The sequence below is a fragment of the Podarcis gaigeae genome (genome assembly GCF_964106915.1).
Source record: "Podarcis gaigeae genome assembly, chromosome: 7".
Lineage (NCBI taxonomy): Eukaryota > Metazoa > Chordata > Lepidosauria > Squamata > Lacertidae > Podarcis > Podarcis gaigeae.
In genome coordinates, this window is record NC_139683.1 from 36,321,326 (window position 1) to 36,341,337 (window position 20,012).

The 20,012-nt window shown below is 37.7% G+C and overlaps 1 protein-coding gene across 16 annotated transcripts in view; it reads left to right on the plus strand.

Annotated features, from left to right (window-relative positions):
• ASPH (aspartate beta-hydroxylase) overlaps positions 1-20,012 on the plus strand; it is a 97,003-nt gene that overhangs the window by 8,388 nt on the left and 68,603 nt on the right. For 3 of the 16 annotated variants that reach the window (XM_083747727.1, XM_083747715.1, XM_083747726.1), the window contains exons 2-4: positions 6,534-6,683; positions 7,137-7,181; positions 9,475-9,543. In XM_083747727.1, coding sequence (XP_083603853.1) covers positions 6,534-6,683; positions 7,137-7,181; positions 9,475-9,543 — 264 coding nt within the window. Of the gene's footprint in view, positions 1-3,840; positions 4,040-6,533; positions 6,684-7,136; positions 7,182-9,474; positions 9,544-13,999; positions 15,806-16,623; positions 19,193-20,012 lie in introns of those variants that run through there. The other 13 variants (XM_083747728.1, XM_083747724.1, XM_083747720.1 and 10 more) reach the window with 12 other exon arrangements.

Below are 20,012 nucleotides of genomic sequence, written 5' to 3' on the forward strand. Positions count from 1 at the left end.
GGGTGTCTAGGCGACGTTTCCCCCAACTTTTACACGGGAAGACACCCGAGGACACCAAAACCTGCATTCCTGTACCCGTGAAAATCTACGAAAGCAAATATATATATATATATATATATATATATATATATATATAAAGAATCTGACAGTTTCTGTAGGTCCCCTGCTTTTATTATTTGATGGGCAGATTTCAGTGGAGGATGGGAAGTTTAATTGCATGAGGAAAAGTCATTTCACTTATGCAATGCATTATTTGGATACAAACCTGTTCTGGAAAATGTCAGGAAATTTCATTTCATTGGGTGACCTTGAGTTCTTTGTCAGTCTTTCTCCATTTTATACTATTCTATGAAGAATTCTCCCTTAGATCTGCTTTTTCCCCTAACAAAAAAGTTTCCAAATGTTTTAGTACTTCTATGACAGATCTGGAGAGGAATTCCCCCCCCCCAATGCTCATCCCACCTATTTAATAACTCAGAATTTGAATTTTGAAATTGCTAGCTACTTCTGGCCAGTTGTTTATTGTGTGAGATGGGTTATCTTGACAATATTCTGAAATGAAACCTATTCAGAAACTCCTGCCTATTCAGGAACTTTAGAGGAGTCACAGTTTCTCATAGGAAAACTTGGTAATTTTACTTGCTTTGAGACATCTATGGGGGAATGGCTGTTTGACTTTTACATGCCATGTCTATGGGATCCTCTCTTCCCATATATGACGGGTGGCTAAAGGTTCAGAGCTGCCTGTAGTATTTGCTTGCTTGAAATTGTGGCATCTCAGAGAATATAGAGAGATCATGTCTTTGTAACCATCCTCAGCTTAAATGTTTCATTCCTGTAGAAAGCCAGCATTTAGGATCCTCAATGTTGCAGTAGAAGTTAGAGGTGCTTCAAATGAGAGTTTGTTACCTAGTGAGGCAATAGGACAGCACAGTAGTACCTTGGGTTACGTTACCCTCGGGTAATTGAAACTTCAGGTTGTGAAAGCGGCAAACCCAGAAGTGTTTCGCTGTGTGTGTATGCACAGAAGCAGTCTACCAATTCTCCTTGAGTTGTGAAAACCTTGGGATCCGGCCAGACCTCTGGAACGGATCCCGTTCACAACCAGAGGTACCACTATACTTGAACTATCCCCAAGATAACTCCCAAGGTCAAAATGTAATTCTATATTGATTATGAATTGTAAAGGTAGAACCCATAAAATATACAGTGGTACCTCAGGTTAAGTACTTAATTCATTCTGACCTGAAACTGTTCTTAACCTGAAGCACCACTTTAGCTAATGGGGCCTCCCACTGCTGCTGTGCCGCTGGAGCACGATTTCTATTCTCATCCTGAAGCAAAGTTCTTAACCCAAGGTACTATTTCTGGGTTAGTGGAGTCTGTAACCTAAAGCGTTTGTAACCTGAAGCGTCTGTAACCCGAGGTACCACTGTGCTGCACAATGTGAGCTGACAGATGTGGTAAAGAGTTTTCAGATGTTTTGGGTATCATGTAGAACAGCACCATGCTGAAAGTTTCCTGCAGCTTACACAGGGTGGTTATAAAACTTACACTAGCTTCATGTACAGAAACCAGTGAGATTCACATGATATTTTAAAAGCAGTAGTTTGTCTGGATATTTTCCTGTGTAATGACTAGACTATGGCCATACCTGAATCTAGACTTGCAGGTTGTGCCCTTCTGCTGGGGGGAGGGGAATCAAAAGCCATCAGCTGGAGCTAAAGTCAGGCAAGTTGGGAGCTGGTTCCCCAAATGCAAAACACAAAGGTGTTGACCAGTCAAGAGAGTTTATGCTGTCTTTGAGTTTCAGGGGCCAGTGTTGGTCTTGAATTCTTCCTTCTCTTCCTGAAGAGGGCTTTGAGGCCTGAATAAGGTATGGGAGAGAAATTCAGTTTAGTTCACATTTAATGTGACTCTACCTAATTTCCACTCTTTGAAACAATACGTGAACCTAAATGCAGCTTTCTTTTGAAATTTACACTTCTCTGGATTCTGCAGCAAAAAAGAAAAGTGTGTAAAAATGTACATATTGTGGGAACATGTGCATAATAATAGTTATGCTAGTGAGAATAAAATATAACAATAGGAAAATTGCTTAGCAAAGTGGATTTTAGGAGAAATGCACATTAAAATGTTGATTTACATTTTCATGACTTTAACATAAAAAATTGCAAACTGTTACTGAAATGTGGTGAGCTGAACTTAAGATTTAAAAATTGACAGATTCATCCATCCCTAGGCCTGAGTTTAGGAACAAACCATTGAAAACTGGAGTCCCTGATATCCTTGGCTGTTTGCTGCTTGGTTACGCATTGGGAGCACAAATACTAACCTGTTATAAAGGACCTTGTGAAAACTGTATAACTGCCAGCTAGCTATCTCAATATTTTTTTCTTTACAAGGAGTGGCATTTAATAAATGAAGTTATTTGGCTCATTCTGTGACCTATATTATCGTTAACTACTCTTTTGTACTTAATGATTCAATTAAATTAACTGAGCTATTTATTAACTTATTCATAATAAATTGATTTATTGCCTGTTTCCTTGTGTATGCATAGCCAAATCACACTAGTTAAGGTCTAACGTTTTACTCAGTTCGTACCAAAAAAACATGCTGCAGCCATATAGTGCAGTTGCTTCAACTGATTTTCTTGTTCTTCCTCTCTATAAAATTGTTCTGAACTTCACATTGATGACGGGTCCAATTTATCTACAGTCAATAAATATATGCATGTATGGATTATAGTTTTATTGTTTAGGTAGATTTGCTAAATGGGATTTTTGTACTTTTTTCTAACATATTTAGATTTGGCTATTAGAAAACAAATGCCATAGCTTCCTGAGGAGAGAATTGTTGAGGCATTAGCAGGCAGGTTTTGCCTCAGAGCTATTGCACCCTGCCCTACAGGAAGCTGGGTTGGTCCCATGGTGCTGTCACTTTTGAACTACTCAGCTGTGTACTGGAATGTAGTTTCTTTGAGAATGAAAGGGTGTTTTTTTTTAGGCATTCTTTGGCTGCTCTTTACCATTAGCATGTAGGCAAATTATTCACTCCTTAGTTGTGAAACACTCTTCTCCTAAAGCACATCGGAATTCAAGCCTGCAAATCTTCCAAAAATGCCAACAGTCTTTATTATTTGGGCTAGAATTCAACAAGTTAGCTGGGGGTTTTGTGTGTGTGTGTGTGTGTAATCTAATGTTTACACAATGCTTTCTAAAAAGCTATCAGAAGGAAGTTTTCGAAAAATTGAAAAGGGGCTATTGACAATATTTCCTGATTGAGGAGAGCTACAAACTAAAGCATGTTTATAAATGTTAGTCTTTCACCAAACGCCTTCCAGTTCAAAGCATGGTTTGCAAATGTTGAATCAGAAGGCAGCCTAGCTGCATGTGCCTTTCTTTCTTGCCAGTGACACACCATCCTTAGTAGTACATAATACATGTGTTAGTGCCTTTCTGTAATTGTGGACTACAATTGTGTCAAGTTTATAGCTAGAAATGCACCCAAAAGTCATCCGATGGCTGACTGTCAGCATCATGTAAATGTGTGTGGCTGTTGCCCAAATTGCACAGACAAGCTTTGTGTCCTGACTTTTGTTTGAGTTTGTACAGAAGGTTTAATGCTCTTAGAATTTAGTCAGTGAGGCATGCTTTCCTGCAATCATTTTTTAAAATCTGTTCTGTTTTGCGTCTCTGGTATGTTGGTGTTTAGAGATTAAATGAGACAGAAAAGATCCAGGATGCTTTGTTAGTAGGAGGGGGCAAATTTGATTGTCGTCAGCACTGGGTTTCCATATGGGTACTTAAAAGCATTTGGCTTGCAGATGATTGCACTAAAAATAGCTTTTGAGCAGTTTGCAGCAGGGTCCGATTTCGTGCCTTAGCTGAGTTGGCTGTAAGAAACTTTCTTTGTGGCTGTAGGAAGGCTTACATGAGGGACATTTTTTGCTGATTCTATCTGGACACTTGTTTTTTATATTAAGATTTACTTAATTAATGGATAAAGTACACTGATGCCATGGCTGAAGATTCAGGTATACTTCTAGCAGCTTGGAATACCTACTGTATTTGTGACTCTGGGGGTGAGCAGAAAAACTGTAAATGTATTGTGGTATAACTTTAATATGAAGATTAAATAGTTTAAAAATTATTAATATTTGGGATTTCCTCTTCCTAGAGCTGTATAGCTTTATGAAATAGATACAATGCAAACAATGAGATTTATTTTTGACTAGATATATACAGTGTTTATGACTTCATGTCTAATTAGAAGCATATCTCAGTTTTGTTCAGTGGGGCTTAATCTCAAGTAATAAATGGATTACATTTTGTCTTCAGATTTTGACAGTGGGTGCCATTTTTTCTACTTGAATCTAGAGAATGAAGAGAGATTGCTTTATAGAAAATGGGGCATATTAAACCTGAGGTGAATGAGCTTTTATGAGCTTTGAAAGTGTAGCACTGTATTTTACAGGACTATGGGATCTGTGTAGACATATGGTAGGTGAAAGTAAAGGCTTACCAGATTTGGAAATTGACCTACTTTCTACATGGCTGGCAGTTTTTGCGTGCAGGGCTTCATCCTTGATTTCATTTTCTGGAATGAGTTTAAATTGGTATATAAAATATGCTTTTAGCTCTCAATTGGCTCATAATTATAAAATGTCATATGATAAAACAAAGGAAAAAAAGATAAGGTTCTGATTAGCATAGCTAAGAGGAGTCTAGCTGCTGCTTGAGGTAAAAGCTTCACATCTGAAATTGTTTCACATTGGTTCTTGAGTGGTATGTGTTTGCATAGCGCTCAACAGTGCTTCACGATTTCAAAAATAAATGTTTATAATGTGGCATTTTCCATGAAACTGAGTTTAAGTTTTTGCTAAATCTCAGGGGGAACTATCTGCTGCTGAGATCATTTTTACTTATATAGACTATGAAATATCAGTTGCTAAATACTATATTTATCTCGGCTTTGGTCTCTACATCGTAAGTGGCTTCACTATCTATGAAGCTGCTGGATCCAGTAGTGTGCTATATTATATTCCCATGACTTGTGCTACGGAAATATTTAAATATATTCATCAGTAACATGAGCAACTACTGTATATAATACTTGATGCTGCCCCTAATGACTGTTTAAGGCCAGGCTGAATGTGGAGAAGCTACTTCCTTGATTCAGTCCTAAATTTCTTAGTGTGCTTTAAAGAGTGAGGATTTTTTTTTTGTAGTTTTTCTTCTGGACCCAAGACTCTAGAGTAGAGTGCAATCCTATACATTAGTGACAGCCAACCTGTGGCTCTCCAGATGTTGGACCTCAACTTCGGTCTTCCCTGGCCATTGGCCAGACTGGCTGGGGCTGAAGTTGGCATCCACAAATAGCTTGAAGGCTTGGCTACTTCTGCTATACATGTTTACACAGAAGTAAGTCTCAATGTGTTAATGAGTCTGATTATGTATTTATTCATTTGATTTATATCTCACCATTCCTCCCAAAGGAGCCAAGGGCAGCAAATAGCTGTACCGAAATTTTAGCTTTATTTCCACAAGTGAGTTAATAACTAACTCTCTTCTGAAACTAATGGACCTATGAAAAATGGGAGCTGATAAAGCAATGGTTACGTTTCTTTGCTAAGTAGCCAAACCTAGGGGTCTGCAGTTCTTCATTTTTAAACACCCCCCATAGCCCATAAATTTACCAATGTTCTTAGTTTTTTGTGTGACTGTCTTGACATCTCTGTGATCTTACTTATAATATCAAGTTTAAACACCATGAAAATCAATAATCTTACACATAATAAAGAATTATGAGATCTGTTATGAACAAAATAATAATATAGTATTTACTATTCTGGGTTGGGTTGGATCCCAAAAAGGTGTGTATTACATTCAAGTTAATATGGTAGTCTTTTGCCCAATACCTTAAAAAAAAAAAAGAATTTGGGGTGTCACAGATCTGCAGAGGGATGGAAGAGGCATGAGCATAATGGAAAACAGTTCAAATAGAATAGAATAGACTTTATTTGCATAGCCGACAGGCCATAGCATCAAAGGACACCCACCGACAAAACTACATTACGAATATAGTTACCATAAAATCTTATGATCTATTAAAACCCTAGGTAGAAGCTGGATTATCATTCATCCATGACCCTCTGTCCCATGGGTGGCGGCCCTTTCTCTGGTAGATTGTTCCAGGTCGGTTAAGTGAATAGACCAGCCAAATTGAAAGATTATAAATATAAATATAACCTCGGAGGGATGGCCAGGACAGGGAAAACAGTTCAAATAATGAATGACAAAATGGGAAACAAGATTTAAATAAAGGATAAGTTTTATCTTTTTATGTTTGATAATTTTAAATGACTTTGATTTAAATTAACCCACCAGGCTTGAATCAGTAGATAGTCTTTTAAATAATTGCATGAAACCCTTCATTCTGAATTTTGTGTAATCAAATAATATATTTGCAGGAATGTATAATTGTAAGCCTTGCCTTCTAGTAGTAATTTCACTTGCTTTATTTTACAGAAGCAAGACATGGAGGGAACAAGAATGGGAAGAAAGAAGGAATTTCTGGAAGTTCATTTTTTACTTGGTTTATGGTAATTGCACTGCTGGGAGTGTGGACATCAGTCGCTGTGGTTTGGTTTGAACTTGTTGATTACGAGGAAGTGCTAGGTAAGCATTCCAAGAGCATTTCAAATGAAGTAATTTTAATATTTCCAAATATTTCCAAATGTCATTCTTTTGCAACTTCAGGATTTTGATTAAGAACCTTGGATCATATCCAGCTCTGTGGCTCCACTGGCACAAGGGACTTTTGTAACACATTTGAACTTTCTCTTCCTCTCCTGTCTCCTCTAGCACCCCCTTCACAAAATCAGCTGCAAAGAGTTGAGGGACCCTCAAGAGCAAATTTTAATGGTTCACAGGGGGAGGAGACAGGAGAGGAACATTGGATTAGTGCAACATTGGATTTAACCTTTCAACAATTACGGGTGCTTATTCATTGTTCACTATCAAGCACCAGATATTCATGAAAGTGTTGATTTAAAGAGTAAATCATGTAGTTCATCTGTTCAGGTTTTGACAATGTAAATAATGGTTTCTATATTTTTACCACGCATGCAGCCAAAGCAAAGGACTTCCGTTATAACTTGTCAGAGGTACTCCAAGGTAGGATTATAGAGAAATAAACTATGCTTATACTTCTTGGGATTGAAATACCTGACTGTTGGCATACCGCTGGAGTAAACAAAATATGCTTCATTATTCTATCTTCTGCTACACCCTTCAATCTTTGCTTTCTTTAAGTAGTTTTCAGATTTTTAACCTTATTCAGCTGCTACTCTTTCTTTTAGGGTTGAGTTTTGGTACTTCTTTATTAAGCAAATTTATGAACCACTTGATAAAAATACAAATTCTCCAAGTGTACAAATGATAAAAAGCTGAGGAGGAGGAGTTGGATCGCATGAGCTCTGTATTCTTTGGGGGGAAGTGTATGATCTAAGTTGACTTTCCCATTTTCCTATGAGAGTGGAAAGCTGATATAGGTATCACCTGGCATGCAGCCTGTTCTCTGCTTATCTCTATATGAATCTGCTTTGGGGCATTTTGCTTCATTTGATTTGATTCTAGAGACTGTTGGAGCTCAGAGCAAATAGAAATGGTGTAACCATTTGCACTTCATGCCAAAATTATCTATAGGATTGAAATTGGAGGGATGCAGGTGGGTGAGAAGACATTTCAATTGCCTGCCTTTCCCACAACTACCATTAATTTGGTCAAAGTCCACAGGTAGTTGTGAAATGGAAGGTAGAGGATTTGGCTATGTGTAAAAGTGTAATTCATCCAATATCCAGACTACAAATATGTTTAAAGCGGTGAGCCTTAAGAACAAAATGTGACTTTTCAAAGCTCAGAATTGCAGATTTTAGCTGATTTATTACAGTGTTTTGACATCATGTGGAAATGAGTAATTGTTTCCAACTGAAATGTAGCCATGAAAATATTAGTATCTGGAAAGGTTAAATAATTACAAAGATTCCATAATAAATTCATTAAAATAAATTATGCAGGGTTGTATTCAACCAAGTTATATTTGCAGTTTACTCTTTGTAATTTATGGGCCCAAGTTAGATAGGTCCAGTAATTACAGTGGGTCTATGCTGAGTAGGATTAACTCTGGCTGCAACCCACAATCACTATATGTTTTGTTTAGACATGATTCCAAATCCTATGGTTTGCATAGCTGAGAGCATAGCATAGCTGAACTCAAAGAATCAATCAAACTGGTTTAGAGCTGTTTGCCTGCTTTTGTCACCTGTCTTCTCTGTTCTCTTGTCTCTGGCTATATTGGCCTTTGGAAGCAGAACAATCTCCTTAATTATGGCTTGTCAACTCAGATATCAAGCCAAACCATAGCTAGATTTCCTTTCTTATAGTGCTGGTTTATTATATTGTTTTCAGTATAACAATTGAATGTGTTGCTAGAATTTTCAGTTTCATTCTTGGATATTTTGATTTTTGTTGTTTGGGATAAAACAAATACGCCCTTTGAGCAACCACCTTGGCAGGACTCTGTTTCAGCTTCTTCTCCGCATGACTGTTGCTTCTGCCTTGTTCAATAAGCCATGGCAAAAAATGAGCTCAAACTATGCTCTCCAACTTTTAGGATTTTCTAGCAATTAATCTACTGTATCAGCCAGCTTGGCATGCATTTCTCTGATTGAAATTGCTTCTGCCTAAATTTCTTTTGAGTATTTAGGGCTATGGCTCTGCCACTATCCCAAATGCAGCAACTGCAAATTTCCATAGCAGCAGGAATATTTCTATGTTGCATGCATCTGCATTATTCCTGAGTACACCAATTTACTGTCTGAAACAGATGCGTTGAACGTTGTGTTTGATGTGCTGCTTATGAAGTATTGTACCTTTGACATTAGATAGGTAATTTTATTAATAAGCAATCATCATGTAGCACTTAGCAGTAGATTTTTTAGTTCTTTCTTTCTTTCTTTTTAAAAAATACTATTCCAGTAATCTGGATAAACACTCTTTAGTGAACTGGTAGGTGCAATTCTGTTCCTATTGAAAAGCCAGTCCCATAACTTCCATTAATGTGAATGGAGCAGGATTACAGCCATTGTGTCACTTGACTTGCATTGTTATTTCAGATACAAAATTGTTACAATTCCTTAAACACTAGCAAGTAATGAAATGCTGATTTAGCAATCCAAAAGGATTTCAGATTTGCAGAAAGATACGCTATCTTTTAAGGAGTTTGGTTTGTTTATTTGGAAAAAATGTATATCATCTCAAAACAGTTAGTAAGCTTGCATTTGTGTTTTGGAATGACATCTTTTATAAAATGTTGAGGCTCATGATTTCTTGCTACATTCCATCACACATTCAACAGATTAATATAGAAATAGATTACTGAATTAGTTTCTTTCTGTCCCTGCTCTAGGAAAGCTTGGGATCTATGATGCTGATGGAGATGGAGATTTTGATGTGGAAGATGCCAAGGCTTTGCTAGGCAAGTAGACACTTCTAAAACTGTCTTAAACATTACCTTCTGTTGCAGCATTAAAATAATGAATCTGGTTTCCAACATTTCACAATATCATTATTTATTATATGTATTTTTAAACAAAAAGTAACCCAAAGTGTTAAAATATTCACAGTAATTGCTTAATATTGGTGAAATGTTGCACAGCACAGTGTATTCCTGTAGTCCTGTTGTTTTCTTATACTGTACAGTATGAAACATTTAATACGATAAATGTTTAAAGTGATAATATGTTTAAAGCTTTTTAAGGTAACTCTATAAAAGATTCCTGAGAAACATTGGTCAGAAATCCTAAAGTCCTTAAGCCGCCTTGAGTTCCATCAGGGAAAAAGGTGTAAAAGAGCACTGGAACCATTTTACTGTATATAGAGGAACAGTCATAGTATGCAATGAAAACGAAAACAGAAGAGAAAAGCATAAGATTTAAGAGGGATGAGAACTGATGTAAAGTGTGAAGTTTGATTGTCAAACATACTGAAGCACATAACCCAAGATACAATTGAAGTAAAACTGGAAAGAAGACATATATAAGGCAAATCAAGAGGAAAAAGTAGCAAGACGTACCTAAAAAGCCAGAAGATTGACAAGACAGAAAAGGATGAGGACTTTGCAAAGGCCAGTCTACAGAGTGAGACGTGAGGGAAAAGGGCACTTAGGAAAGTGCACCTGATTTGAATAGCTAGGTTGTAAAGGTGAATAGTATAATACTAGAGTAATAAGAAGAATTACATAGTTTGGAAGTGGAATGGGATGTTAAGTCTAGAAGTGGAGAAAAGACTAAAAGAAGAAGAGAACAAGTCCTGGGACCTTTCTCAAATAAAAATAATTACCCATATCTTGGCATTTTTATTCTATATTGACATGCTGTTTAAAGGCTCTGTGTTTCTTCCTTTTAGTACAGGGATATTGATTTAACATTCAGATGTTCTCTAAGATCTTCAGCTTGTCTGGGAAACTTAATAAATTTAGTTTGTGTTGCTGCATTGGGCAAATATATTCCTGTGTCTTCAGATACCTAATTCATTTGATCATGTACAACCTTTAACCCAGATTGCTTTTATGTATTCTGACTACTTGTGATTTAACAATGTACAGATAGCATAGAAATCAATATAATATAATATATTATTATTATTATTATTATTATTATTATTAGATTATTTGTACCCTGCCCATCTGGCTGGGTTTCCCCAGCCACCCTGGGCAGCTTCCACAAATATACACTAATATATCATACATTAAAAACTTCCCTGAACAGGGCTGCCTTAAGATGTCTTCTGAATGTCAGGTAGTTGTTTATCTCTTTGACATCTGATGGGAGAGCGTTCCACAGGGCGGGCACCACTACCGAGAAGGCCCTCTGGCTGGTTCCCTGTAGCTTTGCTTCTCACAATGAGGGAACCGCCAGAAAGCCCTCGGCGCTGGACCTCAGCGTCTGGGCAGAACGATGGGGGTGGAGACGCTTCTTCAGGTATACTGGGCCGAGGCTGTTTAGGGCTTTAAAGGTCAACACCAACACTTTGAATTGTGCTCGGAAATGGAGCCAATGTAGGTCTTTCAAGACCGATGTTATGTGGTCTCGGCGGCCGCCCCCAGTCACTAGTTTAGCTGCTGCATTCTGGATTAGTTGTAGTTTCTGGGTCACCTTCAAAGGTAGCCCCACATAGAGCGCATTGCAGTAGTCCAAGCGGGAGATAACTAGAGCATGCACCACTCAGGTGAGACAGTCCGCGGGCAGGTAGGGTCTCAGCCTGCATACCAGGTGGAGCTGGTAGACAGCTGCCCTGTATACAGAAGTGACCTGCGCCTCAAGGGACAGCTGTGGGTCCAAAATGACTCCCATGCTGCGCACCTGGTCCTTCAGGGGCACAGTTAACCCATTCAGGACCAGGGAGTCCTGCACACCAGCCCGCCCCCTGAATATATTCAGACACACCCTGAATCTCCTCCGTTCATGAGTCGACTAATAACCTATACAGCATAAACAACCCTCCCCCCCCAAAAAAACCCTGAGGGGTGATGGAGTGATAATAGGCAGGTGCTATCATTGTTATTTGTGATTAATTCTTTCCCCAGTTTCAAGATTTACATTGCCGAACTTTGTATATTAAATATGATTAATATGAATAATACTGATTTAGTCGTTCACCAAGATGCTTACCCAATACCTGTATATGCCGAACTTTGGCTTTATGTTAAAAAAAATACATAAACTTTGAGTAGCAGACCTTTGGACGATAAGTTGAGCGCTCTCTCTCTCTCTCTCTCTCTCTCTGTGTGTGTGTGTGTGTGTGTGTGAGAGAGAGAGAGAGAGAGAGAGAGAGAGAGGATGCATATTGATTTGTTTGGGCAGGTGTCAGTAATTTACTGGTTCAGGAGCCTAGTCTTTAGTGGTAACATTATTTTGCAACTGACATAAAAAAGAACTGTACAGTTGTAAAGACACGATCATGCTACTGTTTCATAGATGTACATGTAATTAGAAATCAGATATTCTGCAGTCCATGACCATGACTGGTTCATATGAGCAGGATAACGAAAGCTTTGTCTCCCTCACAAGGTACGTCTATCTCTTCATCTCCTAAAACAGCCTTGCTGGTGTGATTTTAGGGGTGTTACCCTTACTTTATTAATTGCTCATTTTTGTAGTAGTAATAATAATAATAATAATAATTTATTATTATTATTATTAATAATAATAATAATTATTTATACCCCGTCCATCTGGCTGGGTTTCCCCAGCCACTCTGGGTGGCTTACAGCATATATCGAAACATAATAAAATATCAAGCTTTGGGTTAAAGTAAAGGTAAAGGTACCCCTGCCCGTACGGGCCAGTCTTGACAGACTCTGGGGTTGTGCGCCCATCTCACTCAAGAGGCCAGGGGCCAGCGCTGTCCGGAGACACTTCCGGGTCACGTGGCCAGCGTGACATCGCTGCTCTGGCGAGCCAGAGCCGCACACGGAAACGCCGTTTACCTTCCCGCTAGAAAGCGGTCCCTATTTATCTACTTGCACCCGGAGGTGCTTTCGAACTGCTAGGTTGGCAGGCGCTGGGACCGAGCAGGGGGAGCGCACCCCACCGCAGGGATTCGAACCGCCGACCTTTCGATCGGCAAGTCCTAGGCGCTGAGGCTTTAACCCACAGCGCCACCTGCGTCCCTAAGCTTTGGGTTACAGTCACCCATATGCTTTCTCCTTTTCTTTCTTCTTCAGTCTGTAGTTCCAAGATAAATGCAGTCTGACAGCAGTGGTATCCCAGTAAAGAGAATAAGCAGCTATAATGGGGATCCAGGCTTTTCTTATTCTCAATCACTGCTTTATATAATTCCGCAAGGAAAAAACAACAACAAAATAATCCTTTAGAAAGGACTCATTTCTTGGTTACTGAACCAATATGCTTTTGCGCTTAGGATATGTTTCCAGAGATGGGGGATCTTTGGCAGTGCTAGACTTGCAAATTAAGGGTATGGGGAGAGGAGTTTGTGATGGGTTTTCACCTGCCTGATGTGAATGGTTTGCCATATAAATAATTGGTGGAAGATGGCAGCTTTCTACATCAATAACAAACTGTTAAAAGTGGTTATGAGATGCTCTAATAAAACCTAGCTTACTAAGTAGAATGTTGAAGTGCAGGGGCATGGCATTTTCAGAAATGATACCTGTTTCATGCAGAAGGCCAGCAACATGGAAAGATGGGAGGGGTTTGAATTACACGGTAATGCCAGGAAGAATTATTTAGATTTATTAAACATTGGGGAACACTTTAGGAGAATCCATGCATGCAAAAGAGAGGGGCTATACTTGAATTACAATGAAACCAGGCTGCTAGTGTTTGAAGTGGTGCTCATAAAGATTGTAGAACAATTTCCCCAAATTTCTTAGGAAAATTGGTCAGGCTGGAGCGCATCCAGTTTGGGATAACTCTTACCTTAGAGAGCTGCTATATCAAGAGATCACAATCTCTTTATTTAATTCTGTGGCAATTTATGAACTACTATGTACAGTTCTAGTTACTCAATATCAATAGAATATATTACTTGAAAAAGTGAGGAATGGGTTAGAACCAAAATGATACAAGTTGTTGAGGCACCTTTTCTGTGAGGAAAGGCTACATCTTTTGGTGCTTTTTGCATAAGCATGTGTTTAATCCTCTCCCCATTAGTGGCCTCTAATCAACCATCTTGGCAAGGTCAGTAGTAGGAATATGTCTTTGTCAGTATTTTTTCAATTTCTTCAAATGGCTTGTTTCTTGGGTGCTTATTAAAACTTCCAGATTTCTTTTTACTAATTTTCTTAACCATACTGTTTTAGACTGCTGATCATGAAACAGGCTCTCTTAAATCCTTCTACTTCAATTTCTCTTTTTCCACCTAACTGCTGCCTTCTCTCTCTCTCTCTCTTTCCTTTTATTCTTGTGTAGGCTTGACCAAAGATGGCAATAATGAAAATATTGATTCACTTGAGGAAGTCCTTAATATTTTAGCAGAGGAAAGTTCTGATTGGTTTTATGGTTTCCTCTCATTTCTCTATGATGTAATCACTCCTTTTGAAATCATAGAAGAAGAAGAGAGCGATGCTGCAGATGATGTTGATGGTACGTCACAGAATGAAGGGGTTCAGGGAAAAAAGACATGTGTTATTGTGGATTTACAGAACCAATGACTTTAGTTCAGGGATCAAGTTCAATTATCAAAATGCAACAGGCTACTGGGGTAAAACCTGATGTAACCCCTTACCCTCAATGGACATATCAGCCATGTGATGTAATTCACTTGTCAAAAAGCCTTTTTGAGAGAGAGACTGGGGTAAGACAAAAGTGTCTTCAGTAGTATGATTGGTTTCTGTATGACTTTGCGTCAGTTTGTGCTTTCTTAGCACTAACCTGTGCTGTGTATTCTTAGCACTAACCTGCACAAGCTCTATGGTAGTAACCTACACTATTAACCCTTAAATGATTCACCTTTCTAATAAAGTGTTAAATTACTATAGACTATTCTGGCATGATTGACAAATTATGTATATATTTATATTTTATATTTTAAGACTCTGCCTACTATTGCATTAAATAAGAAAACTATTACTGAAATTATTTGAATTTGCTACCAATGAGTATTCCTTAATTTTATAATTTATTACATGCTTTTACAGACTTATAGAGCAGAATTCTGAGGTTACTCAAATTTGTTATGTTAGTAAATCCATTTACTATATGAAAGAAATAGCATGCAAGTGTTGTATATTTTGAAATGAAGCTTTCATTCTTATTTTCTTTATATACTATTTTATCTCTTAAAGGCAGATTTGTTTGTAAAAATTTAGTGGACATTTTTTGAAAGCGAGAACCTGTAAATATGTATTTCTCCTGTAATATTCAACGAATTAAAGCTGATAAATGCAAACTGTCTTTTATGTCTTGCTAAACTGAATGGCTGACTCAGATTTGCTTTTTGATTTTTCTGCTCCGCCGCACCCTCCCCCCATCTCATAGTGAAGGGACTGATTATACAAATGCCTGAGTTCAGCAAGTTTCCATGCCCAGCTTTGTGTGGAGCAAATTAACCTTCTGGAACAGATATGTGTGCAAAATTTTGTGGGGTGTGTGTGTGTGTGTGTATGATAAAATCTAGTGCCTGTATTTCATGCACACTGCTGAATAATACTTAGGCTTGTTGGAGCTGATATTGCTAATCAAACCTTAGACTGCAGTCCTTTACACACTTTTCTATAAGTAGCAACCATTGAACTCAATGGAGCTTACATCTGAATAAATATGTATAGAATTGCACTGTTTGTCTCAGAATTAGCACATTTGATAGAAACTTTCATGGCTCAGAAATGTGAGTGTTTAAGTAAAGTGTACAAGTAAAGTCTACAGCCTGAGGAAGAGTTCTATGGATTTTCAAAGCTTGCCTGACATAATATTGAGCACATAATGTGAAAAAGCTGCTTTACATTTTGCACAAACTTCTGCTTTCTTTGCTATGGCAGCAATGTGTAAATAATTTGCAGAAGATGCACTTTGCATATATTTGTTCCAAATAAAAATACCTGAGCTGAACCCCGGATTTCTGTGACCATCCTCAACTGTATCTGATGCAAAGCAACTTCATATCTTGTAAAATGGTTGGGCATAACTGTTGTAGAAATATATTAAAATAGTGGTTTTTATTGATAGATGTTATATACTTTGTATGTTTATCCACAGTGGAATAAATTAATGATAACATTTGGATACCACAGTATTGTAAGAAAAGAATTTGAGCTTACAAGGAATGTACCTTCTTTTGTTTGGAGTTATCTTCTCTAAAAAAAGTTTTGTATACCTGATAATATGAGTTAGAAGTTATTTAGTTGAGACTGATGAAAAGGGCAGTTACTCATAACATGGCAACCAATAATTCAGGGCTTTGTGGGGCAAAACATAGCCTTTGTGCTTTGTCACCAGATGTTCAGCAAGAAATTTCATTTTCTTTTCAGTTACCTTTTCTGTTCTTTGCGGTGGGGTGGGGTACATAATCTGAACAATTGTGTTTCAGTTTTGAAGCAAAGGTGAGGAAGTGGAGATTTCATTGGTTTTATTTATTTTGCTAAACTTCAGGCTGTTCTAAAATAATAGATTTCTATAGCTGACCCAAGGCTATATAACAGATTTCAGACCCTTCATTATTGATGGCTAAAATTTAATTCTTATTGGAAATGGGTTTCACAGTTATAAACATCTGAGCAGGACCATATAAATAAAAGTTAGACAAAATTTGTATTCTGTTATCTAATAACAGCAATAATGGTTCAGCTGTGGAGTTTATTTCAAGGACTAGATTAGTGATTGTCTTTTAAAAAAATGTATTCGTAAGATTTTCTTGTCTGAATGTTTTGTTAACAAGTTTGTTTTTTTATTGCCCAATGTTTTTAAAACTTCTGGACCTTTAATACCACTTCCACATTCCTTTGGTGATGAAATGGTAAAACTTCAATCATGTTTGAGGTAACCTTGTTTATGATCTGATCTAAAGTTCATTTGTTTTCTGCTTTTTGTATAAAAAGGAAATAACGGGAAATCATATAGGTTTGTATCCAGAGAAATGCTGGTGGAAGAGGATGGGTGAAAGGTGACTTCTCTCTCCTTTTGTCCCTACAAAAGTTTCTCCTGGGGTGTACATTGCTGAATGGAGTAGGCTGTGACACGCCAGATTAAGTGGGAAGAGGGGGATTACTGAAAATTGGGAGGAGGCATCTTCTGTGAGGCTATTTTTCCTTTGCACCCAGCATAAAAAGAAGCAGGTGGGGAGAGGAGGCTATGTTAGCCTGCTATATTACTAGCCTACATTTATTGCTTAACTGCTTCTTATTCATAAAAGAGGACTAGCAAAGGTTGGACCAGAGTGCTACTCCTATGAATAAAAAGCAGACTTAGTAATTATTTTTGTAGGCTATTAACTTTTATGGGCTTATCTTCACAGCTTGCTAAGGTCTTTGAGAGCATGATATTCAAAAGAAACCAGTAACTTAATAGCATATCACTGGATCTTTTCAATTTAGATCTACAGTTTATATCTAGTACAGTATTTTGAAATCTTCTTTCAGTCACCATGCTTATTATTTAATTTATTTATCTTTATGCTCCACCTTCCTACCAAAGCACTCAAGATGGTTTTCAGTTTAAAATAATGTCTTCAGTCTCAGGTACATGTTTCAAAAGGGAAGGAAGAAGAAAACAGGCAAACTCAAGTATCAACACAGTCACACGGTTGCACAATAGTATTCAGATTATCAAGGAAAGACAGAGAAAGCCTTGAGGTATTAACTCACCACCCTCATTCTGGCAACATCATACGACCACCCTGCTATGGAAAGCAGCAGCTAAAGGAACTTGCACTCTGTAATTTGAGAACTGGTTGAATAATGAAGTTATGCAGTGACAAGGTAGAATGGTCATTGCAGTAAGCACTTCGGGGAAGGAAGGAGCCGAATGGTAGCTGTTCCCAGCCAGCTGAGGCAGGGAGCCAAGCTGCCTCACTTTGGCAACTAAGGCAGCCAGGTGGCATGTTTAGGATTAGAAGTTAGTATTCAGAAGTAACAGCTCTTGTTCATATGGAAAACCAGTCCCAAATCTCCTTTTATATGCTCAGTACCTACATTCGTTCATGGCCCACTTCACTATAGCATTTTGAACTTGGTCTACCTCAGCAGCAGTTACACATGGCTTTCTGTTGCATCTGAGTTTAAAAAGTTTTAACTAGCTTTAGTTTCCTACCAAGCCAGGATATAAATACATGTTTTAAAGTTTGCTCAATATGAGGTCTTCTTTTGGAGCCATTAACCATTGTTCCTTAGTTTGGATGTAATAGAATTCTTCCTAGCTTGCTTCCCCACTTGCACAAAGGAAAGAGGAAAGTGGCTCTGTGCAAGTGTGTGAACCTTGTTCAACTTTGGATTATTAAGCTGAGGTATGATATTCCAAATGCATCAATTGTGCAGCAGTCCCAAAGGCATAGCCTGAGAATGGTCATATGTTGCTTGCTTTAGTCTAGTAATATATGCTGAATGCAAATATCATTCCTAAAACTAGTAAGAGTAAAGGATATTCTTACTGGGGGGAAACAAGCTTTCATTTTTGTGATGTATCAATTTTTTAAACATCATGTTTCTTATTCTGCAAAGTGAAGTCATTTAAAAAGTTTTGTGACTCAAGTGTTCCTTAATTAATTCTTATAGCAACATGGCCACAAAATGTTCCACTGAACTAATGGACTCCATTCTTAGGTACTGAAGATTATTTCACATGAATCCATATGTTTGGAAACAGATAAAATATTAAAGCATAAGATAGCATCCTTTTAGTTTATGCTTGCCCATACTTGGTGTTACATAATCCAAACAGCACTTTTTCATAATTGATAGTTTAGTTTATGAGCCAATTACCAATGAAAAAATCCTATTTGGAATTCTCTTTGTTTTTGCAATACATCTTTCACTTTCTCTTTGAGAACCATAAGTTAGAAAACCCATACAACAGTATTACTGATTTTTTTCCATTAGAAACACACACACACGGGGGGGGGGGGGGGAGAGAGAGAGAGAGAGAGAGAGAGAGAGAGAGACTGTTCTCGGATCAACTGAGATAGTGATGACTAAAAGAGCTCCCCAACCTGGAAAGCTTTAAAAGCCAGAATAAAAGCAAATAAAATAAGACCATAGATAACAAGATTGCAATACACTAAAAGTCTAATGGAATAAAATGTATTTACCACCCTCTCATCAGAATGGAATTTCATTACTGGGGCACTGCAATAGAAAAGGTCCTTTCCTGTGACCTTACCAATTACAGCTTTCATATTTGATGAAATGAGAGAGACTGGGCCTACTACACCTGTGTATGGCTTATTTTGAAAGCTTTGTTTAATGGAACACTTCCAGAAAACAGAAGTCAGGTATAAGGTTTTTTTTAAGGTCTGATGTAATTTTGGTGCTGTTTTATACTGGGTCATCTCTCCCCCCCCCCCATGTGTATAGCATCTTAAAGACTTAAAATAATGTTTGTAACTTGTTTTCATCTTATGGTAATCAGGGGAGCCACCAGGAGGGGTTGCCAAGAGAAAGGCTAAAGTCAAAGGTACTTTGCTACTGGAGCATTAGTGACCTTTTGTGCACACTGATTATGAATGCCTGAAATGCATGTGTGTTAAATGTGTCTACTAATTCTGGATGCAGTTCATACCAGTGTGATTTTGCATTCAAAATGTACTGAACAAAAATATCAAGCATTAGTTTTGGGTGCTCTTCAGCATCCTACGTAATTAGATCTACAGTACTTTAAAAACTTAATTTCTAATCCAGCTACAGGCTATGTGTGTGTGGATCTGCATATTTCTCCTGCTGGATGAAGAATCCTGTGTGCAAATTGATGCAGTGCATGCAATTCTGTAGGATTTGGGACAGGGCATGAGTAACCTGGGGCAAATATAAAGATTGGATTCCTACTAGTCAACTGTCTGGGAAGGAAAAATAGGATGCTACATTCAGTCTTGTCAAATATCTAACTAGCAGAATTCTAGCTGAATTTTCCCAGTGATGCATGAGAATTTCTGATCACTGAGTGCACGCCTTTGGATCAAGGCCTTTGGGCAAAGAATTTAATCATTTGGATAGATAAGGCTTCTACAATGTGCATGGCATATGAAATACTATATGGTTTTCATATTGTTACCCCAAGCATTCTGCTCAAAATATGCTGGGCCTTTCTTAATTAGAGTTCATGTCTTCCTGTTGAAGGAGAAATGCTCCCTTTTTATGTTTCATTGTAATATCATAGTCTTTTTATTCTCAGGGCTTTATTTATTTATTTCTAAAATTTATACACTGTAAAATATCTTAAAGCAGTGTACAAAAAGAATAAAACAATAAAATTATTGGTTAAACCAGTTAATAACAAC